A 19,511-nucleotide genomic window follows, 5' to 3' on the forward strand; every position below is an offset into this window, starting at 1 on the left:
TAAAAGGCTAGGTAGATGGAGTTAGATTTGCCAAGTGTAAGGCCTCCTGAAAAAAGAAAGGAGGAAAAGGAAGCAATGGATGAACATGTTGAGAAGTTCTGGGATATGGATGAGAGAATATGGGACACAGGTCTTCTCAGTCAAGTAGAAGATCAGGTAAATGTGGGGGTGGGTTTGGGCCTTGAAGACAAGGGAAAATAGTCACTGTATAAAGTAAAATTAGGGAATTAATAAGTGTTGAACAAAGAGATTTCAGAGCAGCATGTCAGTGAAGTTTGCATGCCTTTTTCCACAGTGCTTATTCAGCAATGTGGCCATAAAAGTAAGAAGGAAGGAATGGAGTAGTGGAGGTTACCAAGTGCTGAGGAGAGGGAAAAAGTATGTGGCAGTGAGACATCCTGGAGTTCCTGTCTCGTTGCACTTGCTGACTGTGGCCCAGCACAGTGTTTGGCATTTGGCAAGTGCTTGATAAATGCTTGTTAATGTGTGTCAGAGCAAGGAAGGACAGGTAGATGTGGCAGAATTTCAAAGTTCAACATCTTATAAATGATTGTATGTGGTGATAAAATTTAAGATGTGCACTTACACAGTGCAGTGGTACAAAATATATTCATGAATCTCTTCTTTGTATTATAAGTGCTTGGTATTTATAAATGCTCACTTACTGAATTTTTAAATACTAAAACAGAGAGAGTGAGTGAGTGTGTGTGTGTGTGTGTATTTTCAGTTTTCTATAGGTAATTTTTCAGGCATCAATGTGCAATCCCTTTCTGGTCTCTCCTAGGCCCCAGCATAGGTAATACCCCAGATAGGTAATCTTGGGCAGGTAACTTAGGTTTTACAGAACTTAGTTTCTTCATCTTTGATTCTTAAGAATCCTTCTAAATCTGAAATTCTATGATGTATATGGAAGGGAACTGAGAGATAATATAATGCTTAGTTAATGGAAATTCGTTTTTACTCTGATTTCACTTAAAAATAGCACATGAACCTAGTAATGTGGAAATGGTAAAAGACAATGATGAGAATGTAATGATTTGTTTGAAATCCCATAAAGAGGATTCTTTTCTTCTATTCATAAAGGGGGACTCTCTCATAAGAGTCAAGATTACCGTATAAAATATGTAAGAACAAAGAATTTTAATATTAGCTTGAGCAAGAAAAACCATTAGGAAGAAAAATCAGCTGGGAAAAGTATAATCTTCATTATACTTACTATGTCATAGCAAGCTTTTTGTTTTATGTAACTATTATATATTACACATTTGTCTAAGTGTAAGACTAAGATATTGATGTGATCCAATGTATTTAAAGTGTTATGACAAAAGCATGTATCATGAAGATAGCACCGCATATATAAGGTAGCCCCTATGCTAAGTAGAAATAAATTTTAGATTATCTATTTTTGAACTACTCCTCCACTTCATTGGTTCAGATAATTAGGAATTGATTCCATCACACTTTTTCTGACCCTCTTTAGAATATATAAGCTTTTTAATGGTGAAGACTATTTAATTTAATTTAGTCTTTGTATCTCTAGTATCTCTCATATTGCCTGGAGCACATAGTTGGTACTTAGTAAAGTTTGATTACTGATGATAATATCATATGCAGTAGGTATTTTTTTTCCCACTTCTTGGAGAAGGCACTACTTAAAAGAAGCAGGTTCTAGGAGGTGCACAGTGGGAGAAGACTTGGAGAAATGAATGCATGAGCAAATGAAGTTTAAATAAACAAATGCCCTTGATTTCATTTATACCCCACCTGACTTCCTGCTCCTTCATGGTATGTTAATTAAATGATGGGAATGGAGTTGAAGTTTTAGAGGTAATTTTATTGAAGTTTTTTTAATTAATTCCATGTTCTCTTCCTCCTCCCACCCAGATATCTATTAGTGTACATTTAAAGAGGCATAGGCATAGTGTTTACATTTCAGGAGTCTTAAGAAAAGCAGAGTTATAACAATGCATTCATTTTAAAAATGAATTTTGTGTTGTCTTTTGATTTTGTCAGTGTAGGGAATTTCCACCAAAAATGCAGATCAGTTATTCAGCATCTATAAGCTTGGAAATGCCTGGAGTGAGAAATTGAGTCACTTGCCAATGTTCACACAGCCAGCACGTGTCAAAAGTATGACTTAATCTTGTGTTCTTCCTACTCTGAGACCAGCTCTTTATCCACTATACCAAGCTCCCTATCTACTGAAAAACCATAAAATCCCCCCACATCATACATTCAAATACTGGAAGAAACAGAAATCTCTAACCATTAATCATCTACCTCAACATTGATGGTAACTGTTTATAAGTTCAGGTTCTCTAAATATTTGTTCGTATGTTTTTTGTCCCAGCTATCAGCTGTTACAGGTCCTTTTCATTGTTTCTAGGCTATTTAGAACCTTTGGTTATAACTGTACCAACTCAGAAATTTTGCTGATACATAGTTTCTCCTGCCATCCAGAACTCTTCAGTTTTAGTTCAGTCTCTTCACTTTGTGACTCTGAAATACTATTTAAAGGGAAAACACTTCACTGGATCTTGTTTTTGGAGGTAGAAGGGACCTTAGAAGTCATCTAGGTTATTAACCCTATCTTCTTTCTGGGAAGTCATCTGAAACAATAGGGCACTCCATTGATATGCTTCTTCCAGAGTCAATGGTAGTATTTTTTAACTACAATTTAAGTAGATTACAGAGTAAAGGGGAATATGTAGAAGGTGAGGGAGGGGAAAATGGACTAGGGGGAAAATGAAGACACGTGGTCCCAGACAATTCATAGCTGAGTGGCTTGACTCCTTCTGGACAGGTTCTCTGGAGTTCTCTGGGTTTTCTCCTACTCAGTAAGGAGAGACATAGTCATACATACACTTGAGAAAAATAACTTTGGCAACCATTTAAAGGATGTGCTAGAGAGGGAACAGATGACAAAATAGGAAGACCAGGCAGGAATCTAATGCAGTCATCTAGATGAGAGGCAATGAAGCTCTGTACTAGAGTGGTGGCTAAATAAATAGAGAGAATGGGACAGATACTAGAGATTTAACAACTGATTGGATATGTGAGATAGAGTGAGGAATGAAATGTGATGCTGAGCTTATGAATTTAGGTAAATAGAAGTATGTTGATACTCTTCCTCAGAGGGCCAGGAGGGAGAAGTTGGAAGTTTGGGGGAGGGGGCAGATAAGGAGTTATTTTGGACATGTTGAATTAGAGATACCTATGGTATGTATAGTACAAGACTTCCAACAGGCAGTTGATCACGTGAGAATGCAGCTCAAGAGAAACACTAGGGCTGAATATATAGATCTACAAGTCATCTATTTATAGAAGATAATTGAACCAATGTGAGATAATGACATTGGTAAATGAGTGTAAAGAGGACTAGAACTTTGAAGCATACCTACAGTTTAAATGCATAATGTGGATAAAGATCCAGCCAGTAAGGAGTAAGATAGGATAAGATAGGTAGAATGAGAACTAAGTAATAACAGTGACACAAAAATTCAGAGATAAAGAATATCCAAGAAAAATGCGTGGTCAGCAGTATTGGATGCTACAGAGAGGGTAAGCTTTGAGAAAACTTTATTACAGCCACTCTGGAAAACAATTTGGAACTATGCCCCTAAAGTTGGTAAATTATATTATGAAATTATAATACCTTTTGACTCAAGGATATCACTGATAGATATCAAATACAGAGGAAATGGATCCATACACACACACACACACACACACACACACACACACACACACACATAGAGAGAGAGGCTCTTTTCATGGTGGCAAAACACTGAAAACTAAGGGGGTGCCTATCAGTTGGGGGATAACTGAAAAAATTATGGGATATGAATAATGGAGTGTATTGTTCTCCAAGAAATGATGAAAGAAACAGTTTCAGAAAACCTCAGGAAGATTTGTATGAATTAATGCAAAGTGAATTGAGCAGAACTAGAAAAATTAATAAAATAGTAGCTATTAAAATGAATTATTTTGAAAGATTTAAATTCAATAATTAACTCTGATTCCAGAGAATTAATGATGAAAAATGTTGTACACCTGTGATGGTCTAATAGATAGAAAAGAATATGTTTTGGGATATCACCCAGTATAGGAATTTTTTTCTGTGTGTATTACAGGGGGTTTGACTCCATTTCTTCCTCCTCCTCCTTCTCTTCCTCCTCCTCCTCCTTCTTCTTTTTCTTCTTCTTCTTCTCTCTCTCTCTCTCTTTCTCTTATCAATAATATGTGTGAGGGAGAAAAAATAAATGCTTCAAGAGTTTAAAAAATATATTGATAATTTTGGAGAAAGCAGTTTGAGTTGACTAGTTGGGTCAGGAGAGAGATTACAAAGGAGTGAGGAGAGAAGAAGTGAATGCAATGGTATAGACGTAGCTTTTCCTAAGAGGTGAATGAAAAGAGGGAGTGTACTAGGATGTAGTTAAGTTTTGTTTTTGTTTCAAAGCTATTGGAAGGTTAGACATTTTTGAAGGGAATCATAGTAACCGTAGTTAGCATTTATATGATACTTTGTGGTTTTCAAGGTACTTGTCATTTCATTTTTGAGAAAGGTTGAAGATGAGAAAGAAAGTGGGAGAGAGTGATTTAAGGGCACATTGTAGAGAGAGAAAGGGATAGATCTTAGCAAGAAGAAGAACCACCACACAGAGAGAGACTGAGAAAAATTAAGAGAAAATGGAGGATTATGTCAAGGCATTTGTAGGTGTGGAGAAGAGGAGAAGAAAGTATTTACAGTGAATTAACTCTGTTTTCCAAGTAAAATATAAGGCAAGAACCTCATCTGAAACTTCAAATCCACTTTTACTCTGACTCACAATCACTGATTTGTATAACTTGTTATCTGAACTTTGTCCACTTTTGCATAGCTATCTGAAACTAACTTCCTTCATAAATTTTGCGTCTTAATAAATTTCTGGGCTAGTTTTCCTCTTATACTATGACTGTTCTCTGTGGTTTCCAGTTTTGAAGATACCTGTATACAGAGGTAGTTTCCTTCTTTCCCATTTTCAGTTTAAATTTCCTTTCCATTAGATTTCCAAGATGCCAGACAAATACATTTTTACTAGCTGTTACTAGGAGATTGCTACTTGTTAGTATTCCATTTCCAACCTAGAGTCCATCATTCTTATATTTTAATCCATGGTCCAGAAATTCAAATTCCATTTCCAGATATCATCTTTTTAAATTACTTAACTTACTGACTGAATCTTCATTTCTTCTGAAATCCTAACCTTTCATCAACGGCAATGTGAAAATACCACCTATTGCCCTAAGTCTTCAGTTTCTTTTCCAAGACTTCATAATCCTTAGCAATACTTTTAAGATTACTTCTGACAGTATTATTTCTTTCCATATGAATCACCAAAAGCATGTAGTCCTGGAAAATATTTGCAGTCTGCTCGCAGTTATTATAACACTACTCTGTCATAAATTCTAGGTTGGATTCTGGAGCATCTCTAGAACAAGAATAATTCTTTATAGCATTCAGTGTTTTCTCTGGTTTACTCGTCTTTAGTGCCTGCATTTGCCCCTTGCTGTGGTTTTGAATGGAATTGTAAGCCCTGTTTATTCTGCGCTTTGGTCAATTAGGTTTCTATACTTCTACCTCCCGGAGTTAAGCCATATGGATCTTTGAGGTTCAGAACATGGATCTTCATGGCCCTCTCTAACATTGTAGGACACAGTAGTAGAAGTTTTGGAGCTTTAGGATTTTCTTGTCTGAGCACTACTGTGTCTTCACTGTTTGGCTTAGTGGAAACTTTGGGTTTCTAACCATGAACTTTCTCAAGGGCACTCTCTACCCTTAATGCTCCTGAACACAGAACTTTTCTACTTGTATTGGATGGCCGAGAATATACTGCCAGCTTGTTTATCTGAACTTGGACGCTGGCTTTGCTGGTGACCCCCATGGACTTCTAGCTGACTTTTATGCAGTTCTGGAATGTTGTTGTTTATTTTTTTTTCTTTTTCTTTTGTTTTTGTTTTTTGGACAAGGGAAAGAAGGCAATTGAGGTTAACTGACTTGCCCAATGTCACACAGTAAGTGTCAAGGGTTTGAGGCTGGATTTGAACTCAAGTCCTCCTGACTCCAGGGCCAGTGCTCTATTCACTGCACCACCTAGCTGCCCCAATGTTGTTTCTTATTGGATGTCTTGATCATTATTTGACCTGGTACTATTTTTAGCTTTTTGGTAGAGTAGTTAGTTTTGGGGAAACTGATCTTTTTCCATTCAAGCAGCCATTGTGGCTAAGAATATACTTCTTTACTTTTTCTGTTAATAATTGATTCCTGAGATTGACTAAGGGACTTTCTGTCAAGGAATTGTATTTTAAAGTGATAATGTATTACAGAAATTATTGACTTAACTTTATCTGCCTCTAGATGTTCCTTACTATATGTCAATAACAAAATTTAGGAGCAATAGCAGAAAGGGAATTCTCATTCAAAATTACTACAAAATGCATAAACGATAGCATTGTAGAGGAGAGAGAGAGATTACCTTAGAAGTCATATAGTTTAAGGTGTTCATTTTACGGATGTAAAATTGTGCCCCAAGGCTTATGCAGCTAATTAGTACCAAATAATTTAGTTAGTTAAAACTCAGACTACACTATAAGTTCTCTCATATCTAATTCTTTCCATTATACCATTTTGATGCTATCAAAATAAAATATAAATTAAAAAAATGAATTTAATCACTAGAAACATAACTAACATTTACATAGCACTTGAAAATATACAAAGTATTTTATCTACCTCATCTTATATACATCATCACATGACAACCCTGTGGAGTAGATATTATAGGTATTATTATTCTCTCCATTTTACAAATGAGAAAATAGACCCAGAGTAGATAAGTAATTGGCCAGCAGTTGCACATCTAGTGAGTGTCAAAGAAAGGATACCATTATATCTAGCATCTTCTTTTCTGTGATCTTATGAGGACACCATTTCTGAGTCATGGATTAGAAAACTCTTTAGGGACTGATTACTATTAGAATCAGCTGGTAGGCATAAAGCATAGACACAGAGAAGAAGAAATGGAGGACCAAAAAAGATATTTTGTGAGAGTAAAAGAGCCAAGATTGGAGTTAAGAAGTTGTTCCTGTGTTGGGCCGTGGCAGAGTGCCAACACAGTTATGCTGCTCTGGGTGTCATAGTTTATCTCATCATGGTCTGGATTCTTATTTTCCTTTTTCAGGAGATAGCAACATGAACAAGAAGGAGATGCCTCAGCAGAAAAACCTAGGAGAGGAAGTTTCCATTGAGATTGTATTATCCAGTTCTGGAGATGAGGATCCCAAACAGAGCCAGTCATGCAGAGAAGATCTTCCAGTCTCCAAGAGGAGGAGACGCAACCCTTCCCTACCCCACAAGAATAATATGACTGACTTCAGAGATGCTGTCCATTCTCAGGTTGAGACTACATCAAGGAAACCTTACACATGCCCTGAATGTGGGAAGAATTTCCGTTGGAGGGCAAACTTCATCAGGCATCTCAAGAGCCGCAAGGAAGAGAAAAAGGTCCATGAGTGTCCTGTCTGCCGAGAAACATTCACTGAGAGTGAAGATCTTAAAGAACACCGAGAGACCCATGAAACTAAGAAGCCCTACATATGTGGTGAGTGTGGGAAAAGTTTCCGCCTCAGTTCCCATCTTGTCTCCCACAGCAGAATGCATGCCCAGGAAAAAGGGCCTGAACTAAGTAAGAAAGAGCAGCAAGGGTCATCGTCTTCATCTAGTCCATCTGAAGAAATTACAAATCCTAGCACCTTATTTGGAGAGGAGAAGAGAGAACAAACACATAAGTGTTGTTTTTGTGGAAAAGCCTTTGAGCAACATGACCACCTGGTTCAGCACAGCACCATACACACAAAAGATAAGTCCTTTAAATGCCGGTACTGTGTCAAAAGTTTCTTTCATAAGCATGATCTCATTCGACATCAGCGAGTACATATGAAGAGACGCTCTAAGCAAGCTCTGAACTCATACTAAATTTCTTTTTACCCCAATATGCTGGGAGCATTAGAAAAAAGCCTTATGTCACTAGGTCACTGTGATCTTATTATTGTGACTTCGTTAACAGCTGTTACTGAATTGTGCCACTTTATGTGCTGAGTCTCACATCAACACAGACATTTCATTTCTATTCATTCATACACACATACACAGAGACCACATAATTGTTATTCCTTTACTCTGCATCAGTGCCCATATAGCAATACAGTATTCAATAGGCATACAAAACATGAGTAATGCAGTCAATTAACTTTTCTTCCCCTCCTCCCCTGCCATTGCCAAATAATTGTTATCCATTTCCCCCCTACATCCTCCTGCATTCTCATTATACTGGTTTGGGAATGAAATCAATCCATTGCTTTGGCATCTTATTGATAAATTCAGATGAACTTGGAGGACCATTTCTTTCCTTCCCTTATGAGATTCTTTCTGGCCTCCAGTCCCTTTAAATTTACTCTTTCTTACTGTACCTCTCAATTTTTAGTTAGAAGGCTCCAGAGCATGAGGTAGTACCCATACTGATTCTTCTAGTAGCCATGGCTAGAAGGTGGTCATTAAATACAGGCTTTACTGACAGAACCAACATAAAGTTCAAGTCTCCTAATCAAAGGAGGACAACTTTCACTAGACCCTACCATCCCTTGAAGCTGCCTTCTTCTCCAAAGCAGGTCGAGCAAATCCCCATGCTAAGCCAACAGATAGTATCAGGTCCTTGTTGTTCTCTCCCCCTTATTCCTCAGTGTCATCGGTGCAAATGGTGACATCTCCTCCCTGACCCCCAGTACTTGCATACATAAATACAACATGGCCCTACAACCGCTAAGGGCATTTTATTTGATTTCCAAGACGATTTTGTGGCTACTCAAGCCTACTGTGTAGATTAAGAAAACATTTCATGTTCATTACGTTTTTTTCTTCCCATTAGATACGTACATTCTAAATTTTATGTGGCCAAGCTACTTTTAACTCATATTGCCATCCTGAACACATCTCTTCTGGTGCTTTGCACATAGAAAGTATCTCTTGCTAGTTTATATTTTGCTTTAAAAAGCCAAATTTTAATATGGGTAGATAATTCTTGTCTCTCATCCTTTACTTATGAAGCAGAACCTTCTAGGTAAACTCATGGATTTGAACTTCAAGTATAAATCAGGGAAGTTGAACAAATTACTACCAACTCATTGTATTTAATGGCCTTGGTATAACTTAAGCCCAGGAACACTCAACTATATATATATATATATATATAGAAATAATCAAATTGGAGCCTAGCACTCAACCCTCTAGTTACTTTGGAACCTTAAACTAAGATATTTTTCCTCTCATAAGCCTACATTTCTTTGGAGAAAAAAATTCCATCCATACTTGAATGGCCAATGGTAAATAGTGCTCTTCTGAGGAATGGGAATGGGACTAAGTACAAAAGAGGGCAAATATATGAAGATATATGGATGTGTTTAGCTTACAGAGTCACGCCTAAAATATTTTTCATGCTAGATGTTGGATGACATCATATTATCCTCAAGGGATACTGTAAGGTTTGGAAGGTAGGAACATGTTCTCTCCATCCCCATATAATTTTCATAAGCTAGAAAAAAATACACCTTTACCTATAATGCACTAGGAGAGATATAAGTATTTTAAGTCTAAGTGGGTATCAGTTGTTTAGCATTTTGTTTTGATCCAAAGAGAAAGATTTCTTTTTGGCAAGTTTTATCAGGCTAAAGAAAAATTTTAAATTCCTATTATTAAATAATCAATAAAGCCAGACAGCATTGCCCTCACCTAGGATATAGTCCCTGATTTATTCAAAAAGAAGACCTTAGACAGTTGGAAAAATGAAAGCAGCATGCCTTGGTTATTGAAGGAAGTAATGCACACTAGTACCCAAATAAATTGATTGCTCTCCAAGGTACCATCTTAAGGATAGAGAGATTTAAAATCATGTTACTATAGTCTGATTTTTTGGAGTGCTCCTGATAACTATTTTCCAGTGTTATCCTGCCTATGCCTCACTTTTTTTCAATGAAACATCCTCTGGAGAGTAGGTCAAAGGTAACTGAGGTAAGGCTGGGGACAGTATTTCCCCCTACTTAGAAAAGCAAAAGTAGGAATAGGGAGCAACATTTATTGAAAGTTAAGATTTATTAACCTCTGAAATCCCATTTCCTTCCAGGCTTTTATTGTTCTTGGGATCCTTACACTGAGCTGCATACCCTCCAAGAACCTTTAAGTAATATAGGCTTTATTCCACTCCCAGGAATTAGTCTCCCTAACCCTTCCCATCTAGGAAGGAAAAAATAATTGTCCTAAGGGACAGTTAAAGTGACTTTGTCAGCAGTGGCTTTGATTTATGCAGTGGGCATAAGTGAAAACCTGACTTTTAATGGTGAAAACATTGTAATGTATACGACACATATTAAGAATTGCCTGAATTGCTTTATTTATAAAAGTACAGGGAAAGGTTTACTCCAGTCTAGTGGGAAATGCACTGGGTCTGGAATATTGGTTTCTGTTTTGAAGTTCTGAAATTGACTAGCTATGTGACCTTGGCTAAGTCACTTGCCTGTTTCTTTCTCTGTGTATGTAGGCATTCTTGCTTTATCAACTGGGACAGTATGAAGATAAAAATGAAATTATAGACATTAAAGTATTTCAGTAAATTAAACATGATTGTGCACAGTTTTTAGTGTATTAACTAAAATCCAAAGATTAATTCCCCCTACATACATAATCTGCCTCATCCCCAATAAAGTTACAGATCTTTTTTCCCCCTGCCAGAGAAGACCATTCAATTGAGTTAATTTTCTGAATTTGAGGGGGGAGGGTAGGGAGCAAGGGTTGGGGGGAGGCGAATCTGGTTACCTCAAAAATAATAAGAATTGCAGAATTGTCCCTGGCTTTTTCAGTGGACAGACAGTGGCATTTCAAAGCATTTGGAATTAATTTCTCAAAATCAAGCAGGTTATATGGCTTGTATTCAAAGAAGTCACTCTTCAGCACCAAGACTGAATGGTTGATTTTACCTGGAGTCCCAGAGGAACTGGCCACCATCATCCAATGAGTGGCTGTAAATTTCATTTCCAAGGGCTGGAGGGGAGAGGAGGGGGAAAGACGGCACAAAAGGCAGTGATAATGCTCTGACTTTCAGTCTGAACATCTTTCACCTATCATTGTCTTAATGAATCTTGAGATTCCAGATCAAACCTGTACAAGTTTTATTTTCCAAAAGGTTAAACAAGCTCTTTAAGTATGAATTATGAGGGAGAAGGAGGGAGCTAGAAAGACCACCAAGAGGTAACACTGATAACCTCAGGTCCAACAAGAACACAGTACATAGGTCAGAGTTGGAACAGTGTCTCCCAGGGGATTTTCAGGATTTGCTTAGGGCAGGTTCTAGAAATGTTCCACTGTCTGCTATTGTCTGATCCTTCCTAGAAGCAATTTTTTCTAATCATGCCTAGCTGAGGATAGTTGGCATCAAATGCAATACAGTACTTGTTAAGGTCTCTGATGATGTGTATGTAGCCTGTCTTCTCTCAACTAGAAGCAAACCAGTATGGAACAGTGAGGTTAGTGATGAAGAAGGTGGAGCATCTACTTTTCATGGGTTTACTGGTGGGTTTACCTTTTCTCCTCTATAAAATTCGGAGATTGCACTAAATAAGACATTGATCTAGGAAGTAATTCGTTAAGTACCGTTGATACAAAAATAAGCAATGTATAGAGTACATCCCTATCCACAAGAAATTTGCTTGCCAATAAGGCACAACAAACTTTTAAGGTCCCCTCTGATGCAGAAGTTCTCCATATGCAAAAGTGCTTTATTGATTATCCTGTAACTTCTACATATATAAGAGTGAGGAAAACTGTTACCAAAACAAAAAAATTGTTTTTGGTTGGCTTTCAGAACTTAATTTCTATCTCTAAAAGAAAACAAATGAAGGATTTCATTGAGAAAGCTGCCTGCCAGTTTTCCACATTGGCAAAGTCTGAAAGATGATTAAAATAAAGTTCATGACTGTCAGGGTGATCAAACAATGGAATGAGCTACAAAGGATGGTTGTGAATTCCCTGCTACTGGAGCTTGTCAGTGAGAAGTGACATCTGGTATTAAGGGGAAGTAGCTTTACAGTCTTCCTTCTTAAGATTCCGCACCTTTGCATGCCACACAAAAGCATGTACTGCAGTGAATGGATCACTTAAGATTTGATTAGCTTTAGGAGGAGCAGGGGAGAAATAAGAGAGTAACCTACATTACTGCCACCACCAAGATAAAAATGTCTGTCTAGCTCTAGCCTACTCCCAATCTGATCTAGTTCAGATTCTAGAAGCAGAGGGGCAGGGCTAGAGAGGGCTACTTATACCTGTTCTTGACAACCCAGTATCCTTTATCTTCACTTTGAAAGCCATGCCCTACCATCAAGAATTCATGGTTAAAATCTCTGTAGCAGTCTGTTAGACTCAGACTTTAAATCCCTGGAAGATTTAAGTACATGAATTGTGACTATGAGAAGAAGGTGGAAGGAGTGTCACCAAAGGAAAGTAAAGCTAGGGGCAAGACCCCAGGATTTGCTCAAAACAGCCTTGGGTTAGCGTAAGTGTCAAAAACACGAGATGGGGTATTCAGAGCAAAAAATTTAAAAGGAATCTCAGAGGCACAGAGAGACACCATCCAAAATACATCGTAGAATCTAAGGAAAACAGAAGACTCCAGCCCTACCAAATTATAACCAGGCAACTGTACTTGGTGAGGCCGGCAAATTGGGGCCACTGTGACTAAATTTGGGGAAGCCTGCCACTTGTGTAAATTGGCTATATTCTTAGTAACATCAGAGGTATTTGTAAAGTATATAGGCAACACAGAGAGCACAATCAGTGTGCAGTGCATCCAGAATGGGGATGAGAATAACTCCTCTGAGATCATTAAAGGGGCAAACTTAGGAGAACAAAGGGGCAGAATTCAGTAAGTGGTCACCATTTTATTCAGGTTCAATAGTGGAGGGACGTATTACAAACATGCCTTTTGCTAGAGTATGAATCAAGTCCTGAATTTGAAGTTGGAAAGAGGATGTTCAAATTCCACCTCAGACAATTACTAGTTGTGTAAACCTGGGCAAATCTCTTAACAAGAAGAGATGTCTGAACCTGATGACCTCTAAAGAACCTCCCAACTCTAAATTTACAATCCTATGGCTATGAGAAAAAATGCTGACCTTGGGAATCTGAAAACCTATTTTGATTCTGTCACTAGTAATGTAAACTTGTCATTTAATATCTGTCTGTTTCCTCATCTATGCAATAAATATGAATAATAACTTGTTCATCTCACAGGTTAGGATCAGATGAGTTAGTCACATATACCTATGGGGCCACTAGTAGGGACTCATGAATTATGTTTTAGGAGAGCAGACACACTGAGTAGCTTGTAGTTTCTATCTGTATTTTCCATTCTCTCCACACTTACACAAATGGGGGAGGGGGAGGCAGAAGATTGAGGGGAATATGACTAATAATGAAAGGAAAACAACTCCTGTAGTCTTTCAGGAAGAGAGCCTATAGGAGATAGGCAAAGGGATGTGTGTGATGAGGCAAAGGGAAGGAATGAAAAAGGGGTAAGAAAGGAGGAAAACTTGTTTCAGTGGTGTGAGAAAATATCAGTGATGAATGTTCTTAGGGGAGAAGGACTAGGGAACCTTGCAATGGGTCCAACCTGAAGGGATCTGGTGCTTAGAGAGACCATCTATCCTGCTAGGGAGAATCAAAGTTCCTGGGAGGGTATGAACCCCTTAGGAATAAGATTTTGAGGAAAATAGGAGGGAAAAAGACTGAGGACGGGGTAAAGGTCAATAAGGAACTGCACAATAAGGGATATGCAGAGATTCCCATCATGGGGCAATATCCTATTTATCACCTGAAGTAACTGATATTTCTAAGACTTCAGCACATCAGAAGAAATGGAACCAGGAGGCAAGACATTTAGGGCAATAACAGAAGCTATTTAGAAGAGACAGCCCAAAATAACCCAAACTCAAAAGTTTGAATTCCATAAGAAATACAAAGAACCAAGAAGGACTAAATAAGTATAAGGACCACAAATCAAAGAACAAGAGTCTAGACAGAAAGGGAAAATTAATAATAAAGAGAAGGGGAAGAAAAAAAATGAAAAGGCACACAAAATGAAATATTTAAAACTAGCAAAATGAAGTGAAGGGAAGGAAGTGGGTTTCCATTTACTTGAGAAAAGGGGAAAAAAGAGGAAGAACTAAATCAGGTAAAAGAAAACAAGAAAAAGGAACTAATAAAACTCTAAAAAACAAGGAAAAGAGTAATGAATTAATTCGAAGGGGGCAGGGCTCAAGTGTGAGGAGAAGATAGATGGTGGAAATAGGGTCACTTTAAAATAGATTGAGCTAAAATAATGGAAGAGATATAATACTGTATTTATAGCAGAAGATGGGAAAAATTCTAAGTTGGGGGAAAAACATATTAGAGATAAATGGAGCAAAATGTGAACCTAACTTTAAACATAAATGGATTTAAAAATACATGCATGGAGAGGGTGTGAGAGAGGCAAAAGAAAAAAAAAGTCGGCACAATTAATGCATTTAGAAAACATGTGCAATGTGTGGTACCTGTGAACCTCTCACCTCCAGGAAGGAGGAGGAAAAATAGGTCAGCACAACTATATACCCAGAGGACAAGATGTTTGTGGTAGGAAATAGTCTCTCTCAGAGAATTCCCATTACTACAGCTTTGCTGTCTGTTAAAACATATCTAATCTCAGAACACTGAAAGGAAAAGATACTTGAACATGCCTGTTCCACAGTAATTGATAACGTTCCCATTACTACAAGCTTTGTCTCTGTAAAAGCTAATCATGTTTGAGAAAACTCAGATCTCCATCACATTCTATGAGAAGGGTAAACTGAGGTACAAAAGAGAAATAGTAAATACATCCTTACAGACCATAATGCAATAAAAAATAGTAATCTGTTCAAAGACTTCCAAAAAAACAGAACTACATGGAGACTTAATAAAATCTTATGTAATGAGTAAGTCTACAAATTGTAGAAAATAAGAATAGTATAAATGAAAATGATAACAATGAAACAATATACCAAAATTTCTGGGGTTACTAAAGTAGTCCTCAGAAAAATCATCTCTACACACATACATTAACAAAATAGAAAATTAGAAAGCCAAAAAATAAGCCAAAGTAAAATAAGCACAAAAGTAGATTAAAAATTAGAAGACAAATACTAGAAATGAAAAAAAAAAAAACCTAGAAATGATAGAAAAAATTAAAAGTTGATTCTTTGAAATGACTTCATAATCCAGTATTTGATAAAGTAGAAAATACAAATTTCTTAGGGAAAAAATCCCTATTTGATAAAAATTTTCTGGGAAAACTGGAAAACAGTATAGTAGAAATTGACTTAGACAAGTTGGGGAACTTGCGGCCTTCAGGCCACAAGCTCTGGGTTCTCAAGTAAGGCCCTTTGACTGAATCCAAATTTCACAAAACAAATCCCCTAAATGAAAGGGGCCTTGAAAGATCAAACTATTAAAAAAAATTAAATGAGAAACGGATCATATAAATCTCTCATTATAAGTAGGAGATATATTCATAACCAAGCAAGGGATTGAGACTATTACAAAATATAAAATAAGTAATTTTGATGATCTTAAACCTTAAAGCTTTTGCACACACAAAATTAATGTACTTAGAATAAAGGAAGGAAAGAGAATAAGAATTGATGCATAGGTCCTCACAGTGAGTGATACCGCCTCCTAGGGGGTACTTGAACAATACTGAGGAGTGGTGGTGGTAGTAGCCTTGGTTGACGCAAATTGAAAAAAAAAAACTGATAAACAGTTAAAGAAAGCAGATTTCCAGGGGAATGCTTAGCAATTTTTTTTTTTAATTTTGAAAAAGGAACAGTAGGCCAAATAAGTTTGGGAACCTCTGAGAGGTCACATTAACTTCCATGCACTGTGCTAAGTGCTTTTACAAATATTTCCTCATTTGATCCTCAAGACCCTGTGAGGTGGTTGCATTTATCATCCCCATTCTGCAATTGAAGAAACTGAGGCAAAAAGAAGTTGAGTGACATACTGGTACTAAGTATCTGAGGACAAATTTAAGCTTAAGTTTTCATGACTCTAGGTCCAGAGCTCTGTCCACTGTGCCACCAGCTGAGAAGGGAAGCAATCACATAGGTGGGTGGGGGCGGAATCTTTGTATCAAATTCTCTGTTGGCATACATAAACAATGGCATACATAATGTAAAGCAAAGGAATGACAATTTGTAAAAAAATCAAAAGTGAATGTTGCAAGCTTATAAAGAGCAAGCATGGCTGAGAAGACAGTCTCCCCATCCCTTTGCAGATAAATGCATGTGGTCCCTAAGTGTTGCACATCACACATATTTTCATAATTTTTCAATATAATGATCAGTCAGGCTGATTTTCCTCTTATTTTTCTTGCTTAAAAATATTTTTATATGGTGTAAATGTGTGGAAAGGAAGAATATGAGGGGAAGCTATGGTTATGTAAAAAACAAAAGATATCCAAAACTGTATTTTTAAAATCATTGATTAAATTTCTATTATGTGTCAAACAATGTAGTAAGCACTAGGGATACAAGAAAAAACAAAAACTTTAAACCAGTCTATGTTTTCAAGAAGCTCACAATATAGTGAGGAGATATCACGCAAACAACTTTATACAGTCAGTTAGCATTTATTAAACTCATACTATGTGCCAAACACTATGTTGTAAACAAAAACAAGCTGCTTTCAAGGAACTCACAGTATAATAAGAGAAACAACACAAAACAAGATATGTACAAAATAAACTGGAGATAATCAACAGAGCATTGGTATTAAGGGGACTGGGAAACATTTCTTGTAGAAAATGGGATATTAGCTGGGAGTTTAAGGAAGTTAGGAGTGCCAGTGAAAACAAACAGAATTAGACGATGGAATCTCCTGTTCAAAGAATAACAAGGATTATTGAATTGTTCCTGGATTAAAGACTACATGGAAGAAAGTAAGGTATAAGAAGGTGAGGCAACTTAGATGGCTCAGTGGAGAGAGCTCTGGGTCTGGAATTCAGGAAAAGCTCAGTTCAAATTCAGCCTCAGACAAATACTAGCTGTGTGACCGTGGGCAAGTCACTGGAAAACAAAATGGCAATCCACTCCAGTATCTTCACCAAAAAAAACCCATAGACAGCAATGGTTTGCTGTCATGGGTCGTGAAGAGTCAGACACGACTGAACAAAAAAATAAGGCACAAGAAAACTGAAAGGTAGGAAGAAGCCAGGTTTTATAAAGGGCTTTAAAAGCCAAATAGTAACATCTGGGATTTCAAAGCTGGGGAGCTCCTTAGTGGCTGCCCAGAGTCTCCTCTGGCCAAACCAACACCTCCAATGAGTAAACCCCAAAGTAAAACCTCACCTCAGAATATTTATACACATTTCAGAGTCAGAAGGCATCACAACCCTTCAGAACCAGTGCCTCATTAGAAATTAAGAAAAGATGTGGACCTCCCCTAATCAAGCTTCCCTTAATGGGCATGCCCCATCCGTGGGTAGGGAAGATCTTTAACTCTCATTAACTCTCATACATAGATGTCCAGTGTTAATGAGGAGATAGCACCTTTGAATAACTCAGTGGAATATCTTGTGGAGAATGAAACACATTCTTCAGTACTGAAAGGACTGACAGATTCTTGGGCTACTGTCAGTGATATTTGAAAGCACATGGAGAATGGGAGATACACTACAGAAGCCTAAAAAGAAAAATGCTTCAGTTGTCAAAAATTAAAGATCATTACGCAATCTATAGGCCAGTGCGTTTGACTTTGATTCCTGGGGAAATTCTAGAACATATCTAGAACAAAAAAAATCATAAGGGAACAAGTATCTAGAAAAGGAAGTGCTGATTGCCCGGTTTTATTATGAACAATGGCAGCTATGTGGTACAGTGGATGCAGTGTTAGACTACTTGGGTTCAAATCCTACCTCAGACACTTCCTTCTAGCTCTTGACCTCTCAAGCAAATGATTGAACCTTTCCTATCCTTCATTTCTTTCACATGTAAAATGAGTATAATAGCACATACCTCAGAGTGTTGCTATGTAGATCAAACAAGATAATATTGTAAAGCACTTCAAAATCTTAAAGTGTTACATAAATGCTATTTTACCTTGTTGTTACTGTTGTTATTAAACAGGTCATGCCTAAAACAACCATATTTCTCATTTTTACAGATTTAATTAATTGATAGATTGGAAAATATTGTAGTTGCCATTTGCTTGTTATATTATTAGGTATATTCTTTGTGAAATGTTGGAAATGTGTGATCTAGGTACATGTCACATGATGAAGGGAAACCAATAATTTGCTGGACTGGGGCAGAGGTCACTCTAGTTCCTTTAGTAATATACATATGTACCTTAACCCTTACTGAAGGATGCTTATTGGTAGTTTCTATCATTGGGGATGATGTCAAATATGAGTGGTCACAGTTAACAGAAGACACCCACTGAAGGTTAATAAAGCATTTCAAACTGCTTTCGTGGGAAATTTGGAGATATATGAACTAGGTACATATAGTTAGAGTGATGAAGAGAAGCCCATAATTTGCTAGTCTACACATGGTTAAGAATGAACAGGTTAATATCTCTTTGGGAATGCATGTAGTTCTTCTCTCTCTTGGAAAGGAGTGAAAAAGGATTTCTCTTCCCTTCCCTTCCCATCTCATTTTCTCCACCTCCCAGCAATGATACTTTATAAACACATGGAAACAAGAGCATGTGCTGCCCAGTCTACTTAGAATCCTTATTTGCTTCTGGCTTTCTGTTGTCTTCCCTAAGCACAAGCCAATAACTAACAAACCTAACATACAGACATGGTCAGCAGTATTGGAAGGGGAAGGAGTGGTGCCCGGGGTGACTCCCGGGCCTTCGCCTTCTACTTACCTATCCCCGGTCTTCGGACGTCTCCGGCCCCTCTCCTGGTTGGGGGAGGGGAATTCCCTCTCCCTGTTGGGGGAGGGGAATAAACAGGCAGAGCACCCGGAAGGAGTTGCAGGCAGCAAGCTTTATTGCGTTTCTTCTCTTCCAGCTCTCGTGGTCATCCCCTTTTATTATCCCCTGTCTCCTCCCCCGTACCTCCCATGGGCGGGCGAGCTCCTCCCAAGTGCCTCCCCGTGGGTGGAGCCAGCCTGTTACCAGGGCCATCCCAGTACCCCACAAGGGGGCAGGTTAGGACCCTCAGGCGTCTCACGGTCCTCACGGGGGACCCCGGTCCAGAGCTGTCCCCCAACAGAGTGGGAGTAGTATTAAGTGATAAACAGGTGAAGGGACTCCTTTTTATGCTATATTCCCCAGTCCTACAGAACTTCGTGTTAAGAAGTGGGACAGGTGGCAACCTCACATCGTGATGTAGAAGGACAAAGACTTC

At 37.8% G+C, this 19,511-nt stretch overlaps 1 protein-coding gene across 6 annotated transcripts in view; it reads left to right on the top strand.

The window, feature by feature from the left end:
- ZNF496 (zinc finger protein 496) overlaps positions 1-10,706 on the top strand; it is a 35,538-nt gene extending 24,832 nt beyond the window's left edge. For all 6 annotated transcript variants that reach the window (XM_072640994.1, XM_072640998.1, XM_072640997.1 and 3 more), the window contains one exon: positions 7,221-10,706. In XM_072640994.1, the coding sequence (XP_072497095.1) occupies positions 7,221-8,014 (794 nt within the window). In that variant the 3' untranslated portion in view covers positions 8,015-10,706. The remainder of the gene's footprint in view (positions 1-7,220) is intronic.
- The last annotated feature ends 8,805 nt before the right edge of the window (positions 10,707-19,511 follow it).

This window comes from Notamacropus eugenii, chromosome 2 (assembly GCF_028372415.1).
Source record: "Notamacropus eugenii isolate mMacEug1 chromosome 2, mMacEug1.pri_v2, whole genome shotgun sequence".
Classification (NCBI taxonomy): domain Eukaryota; kingdom Metazoa; phylum Chordata; class Mammalia; order Diprotodontia; family Macropodidae; genus Notamacropus; species Notamacropus eugenii.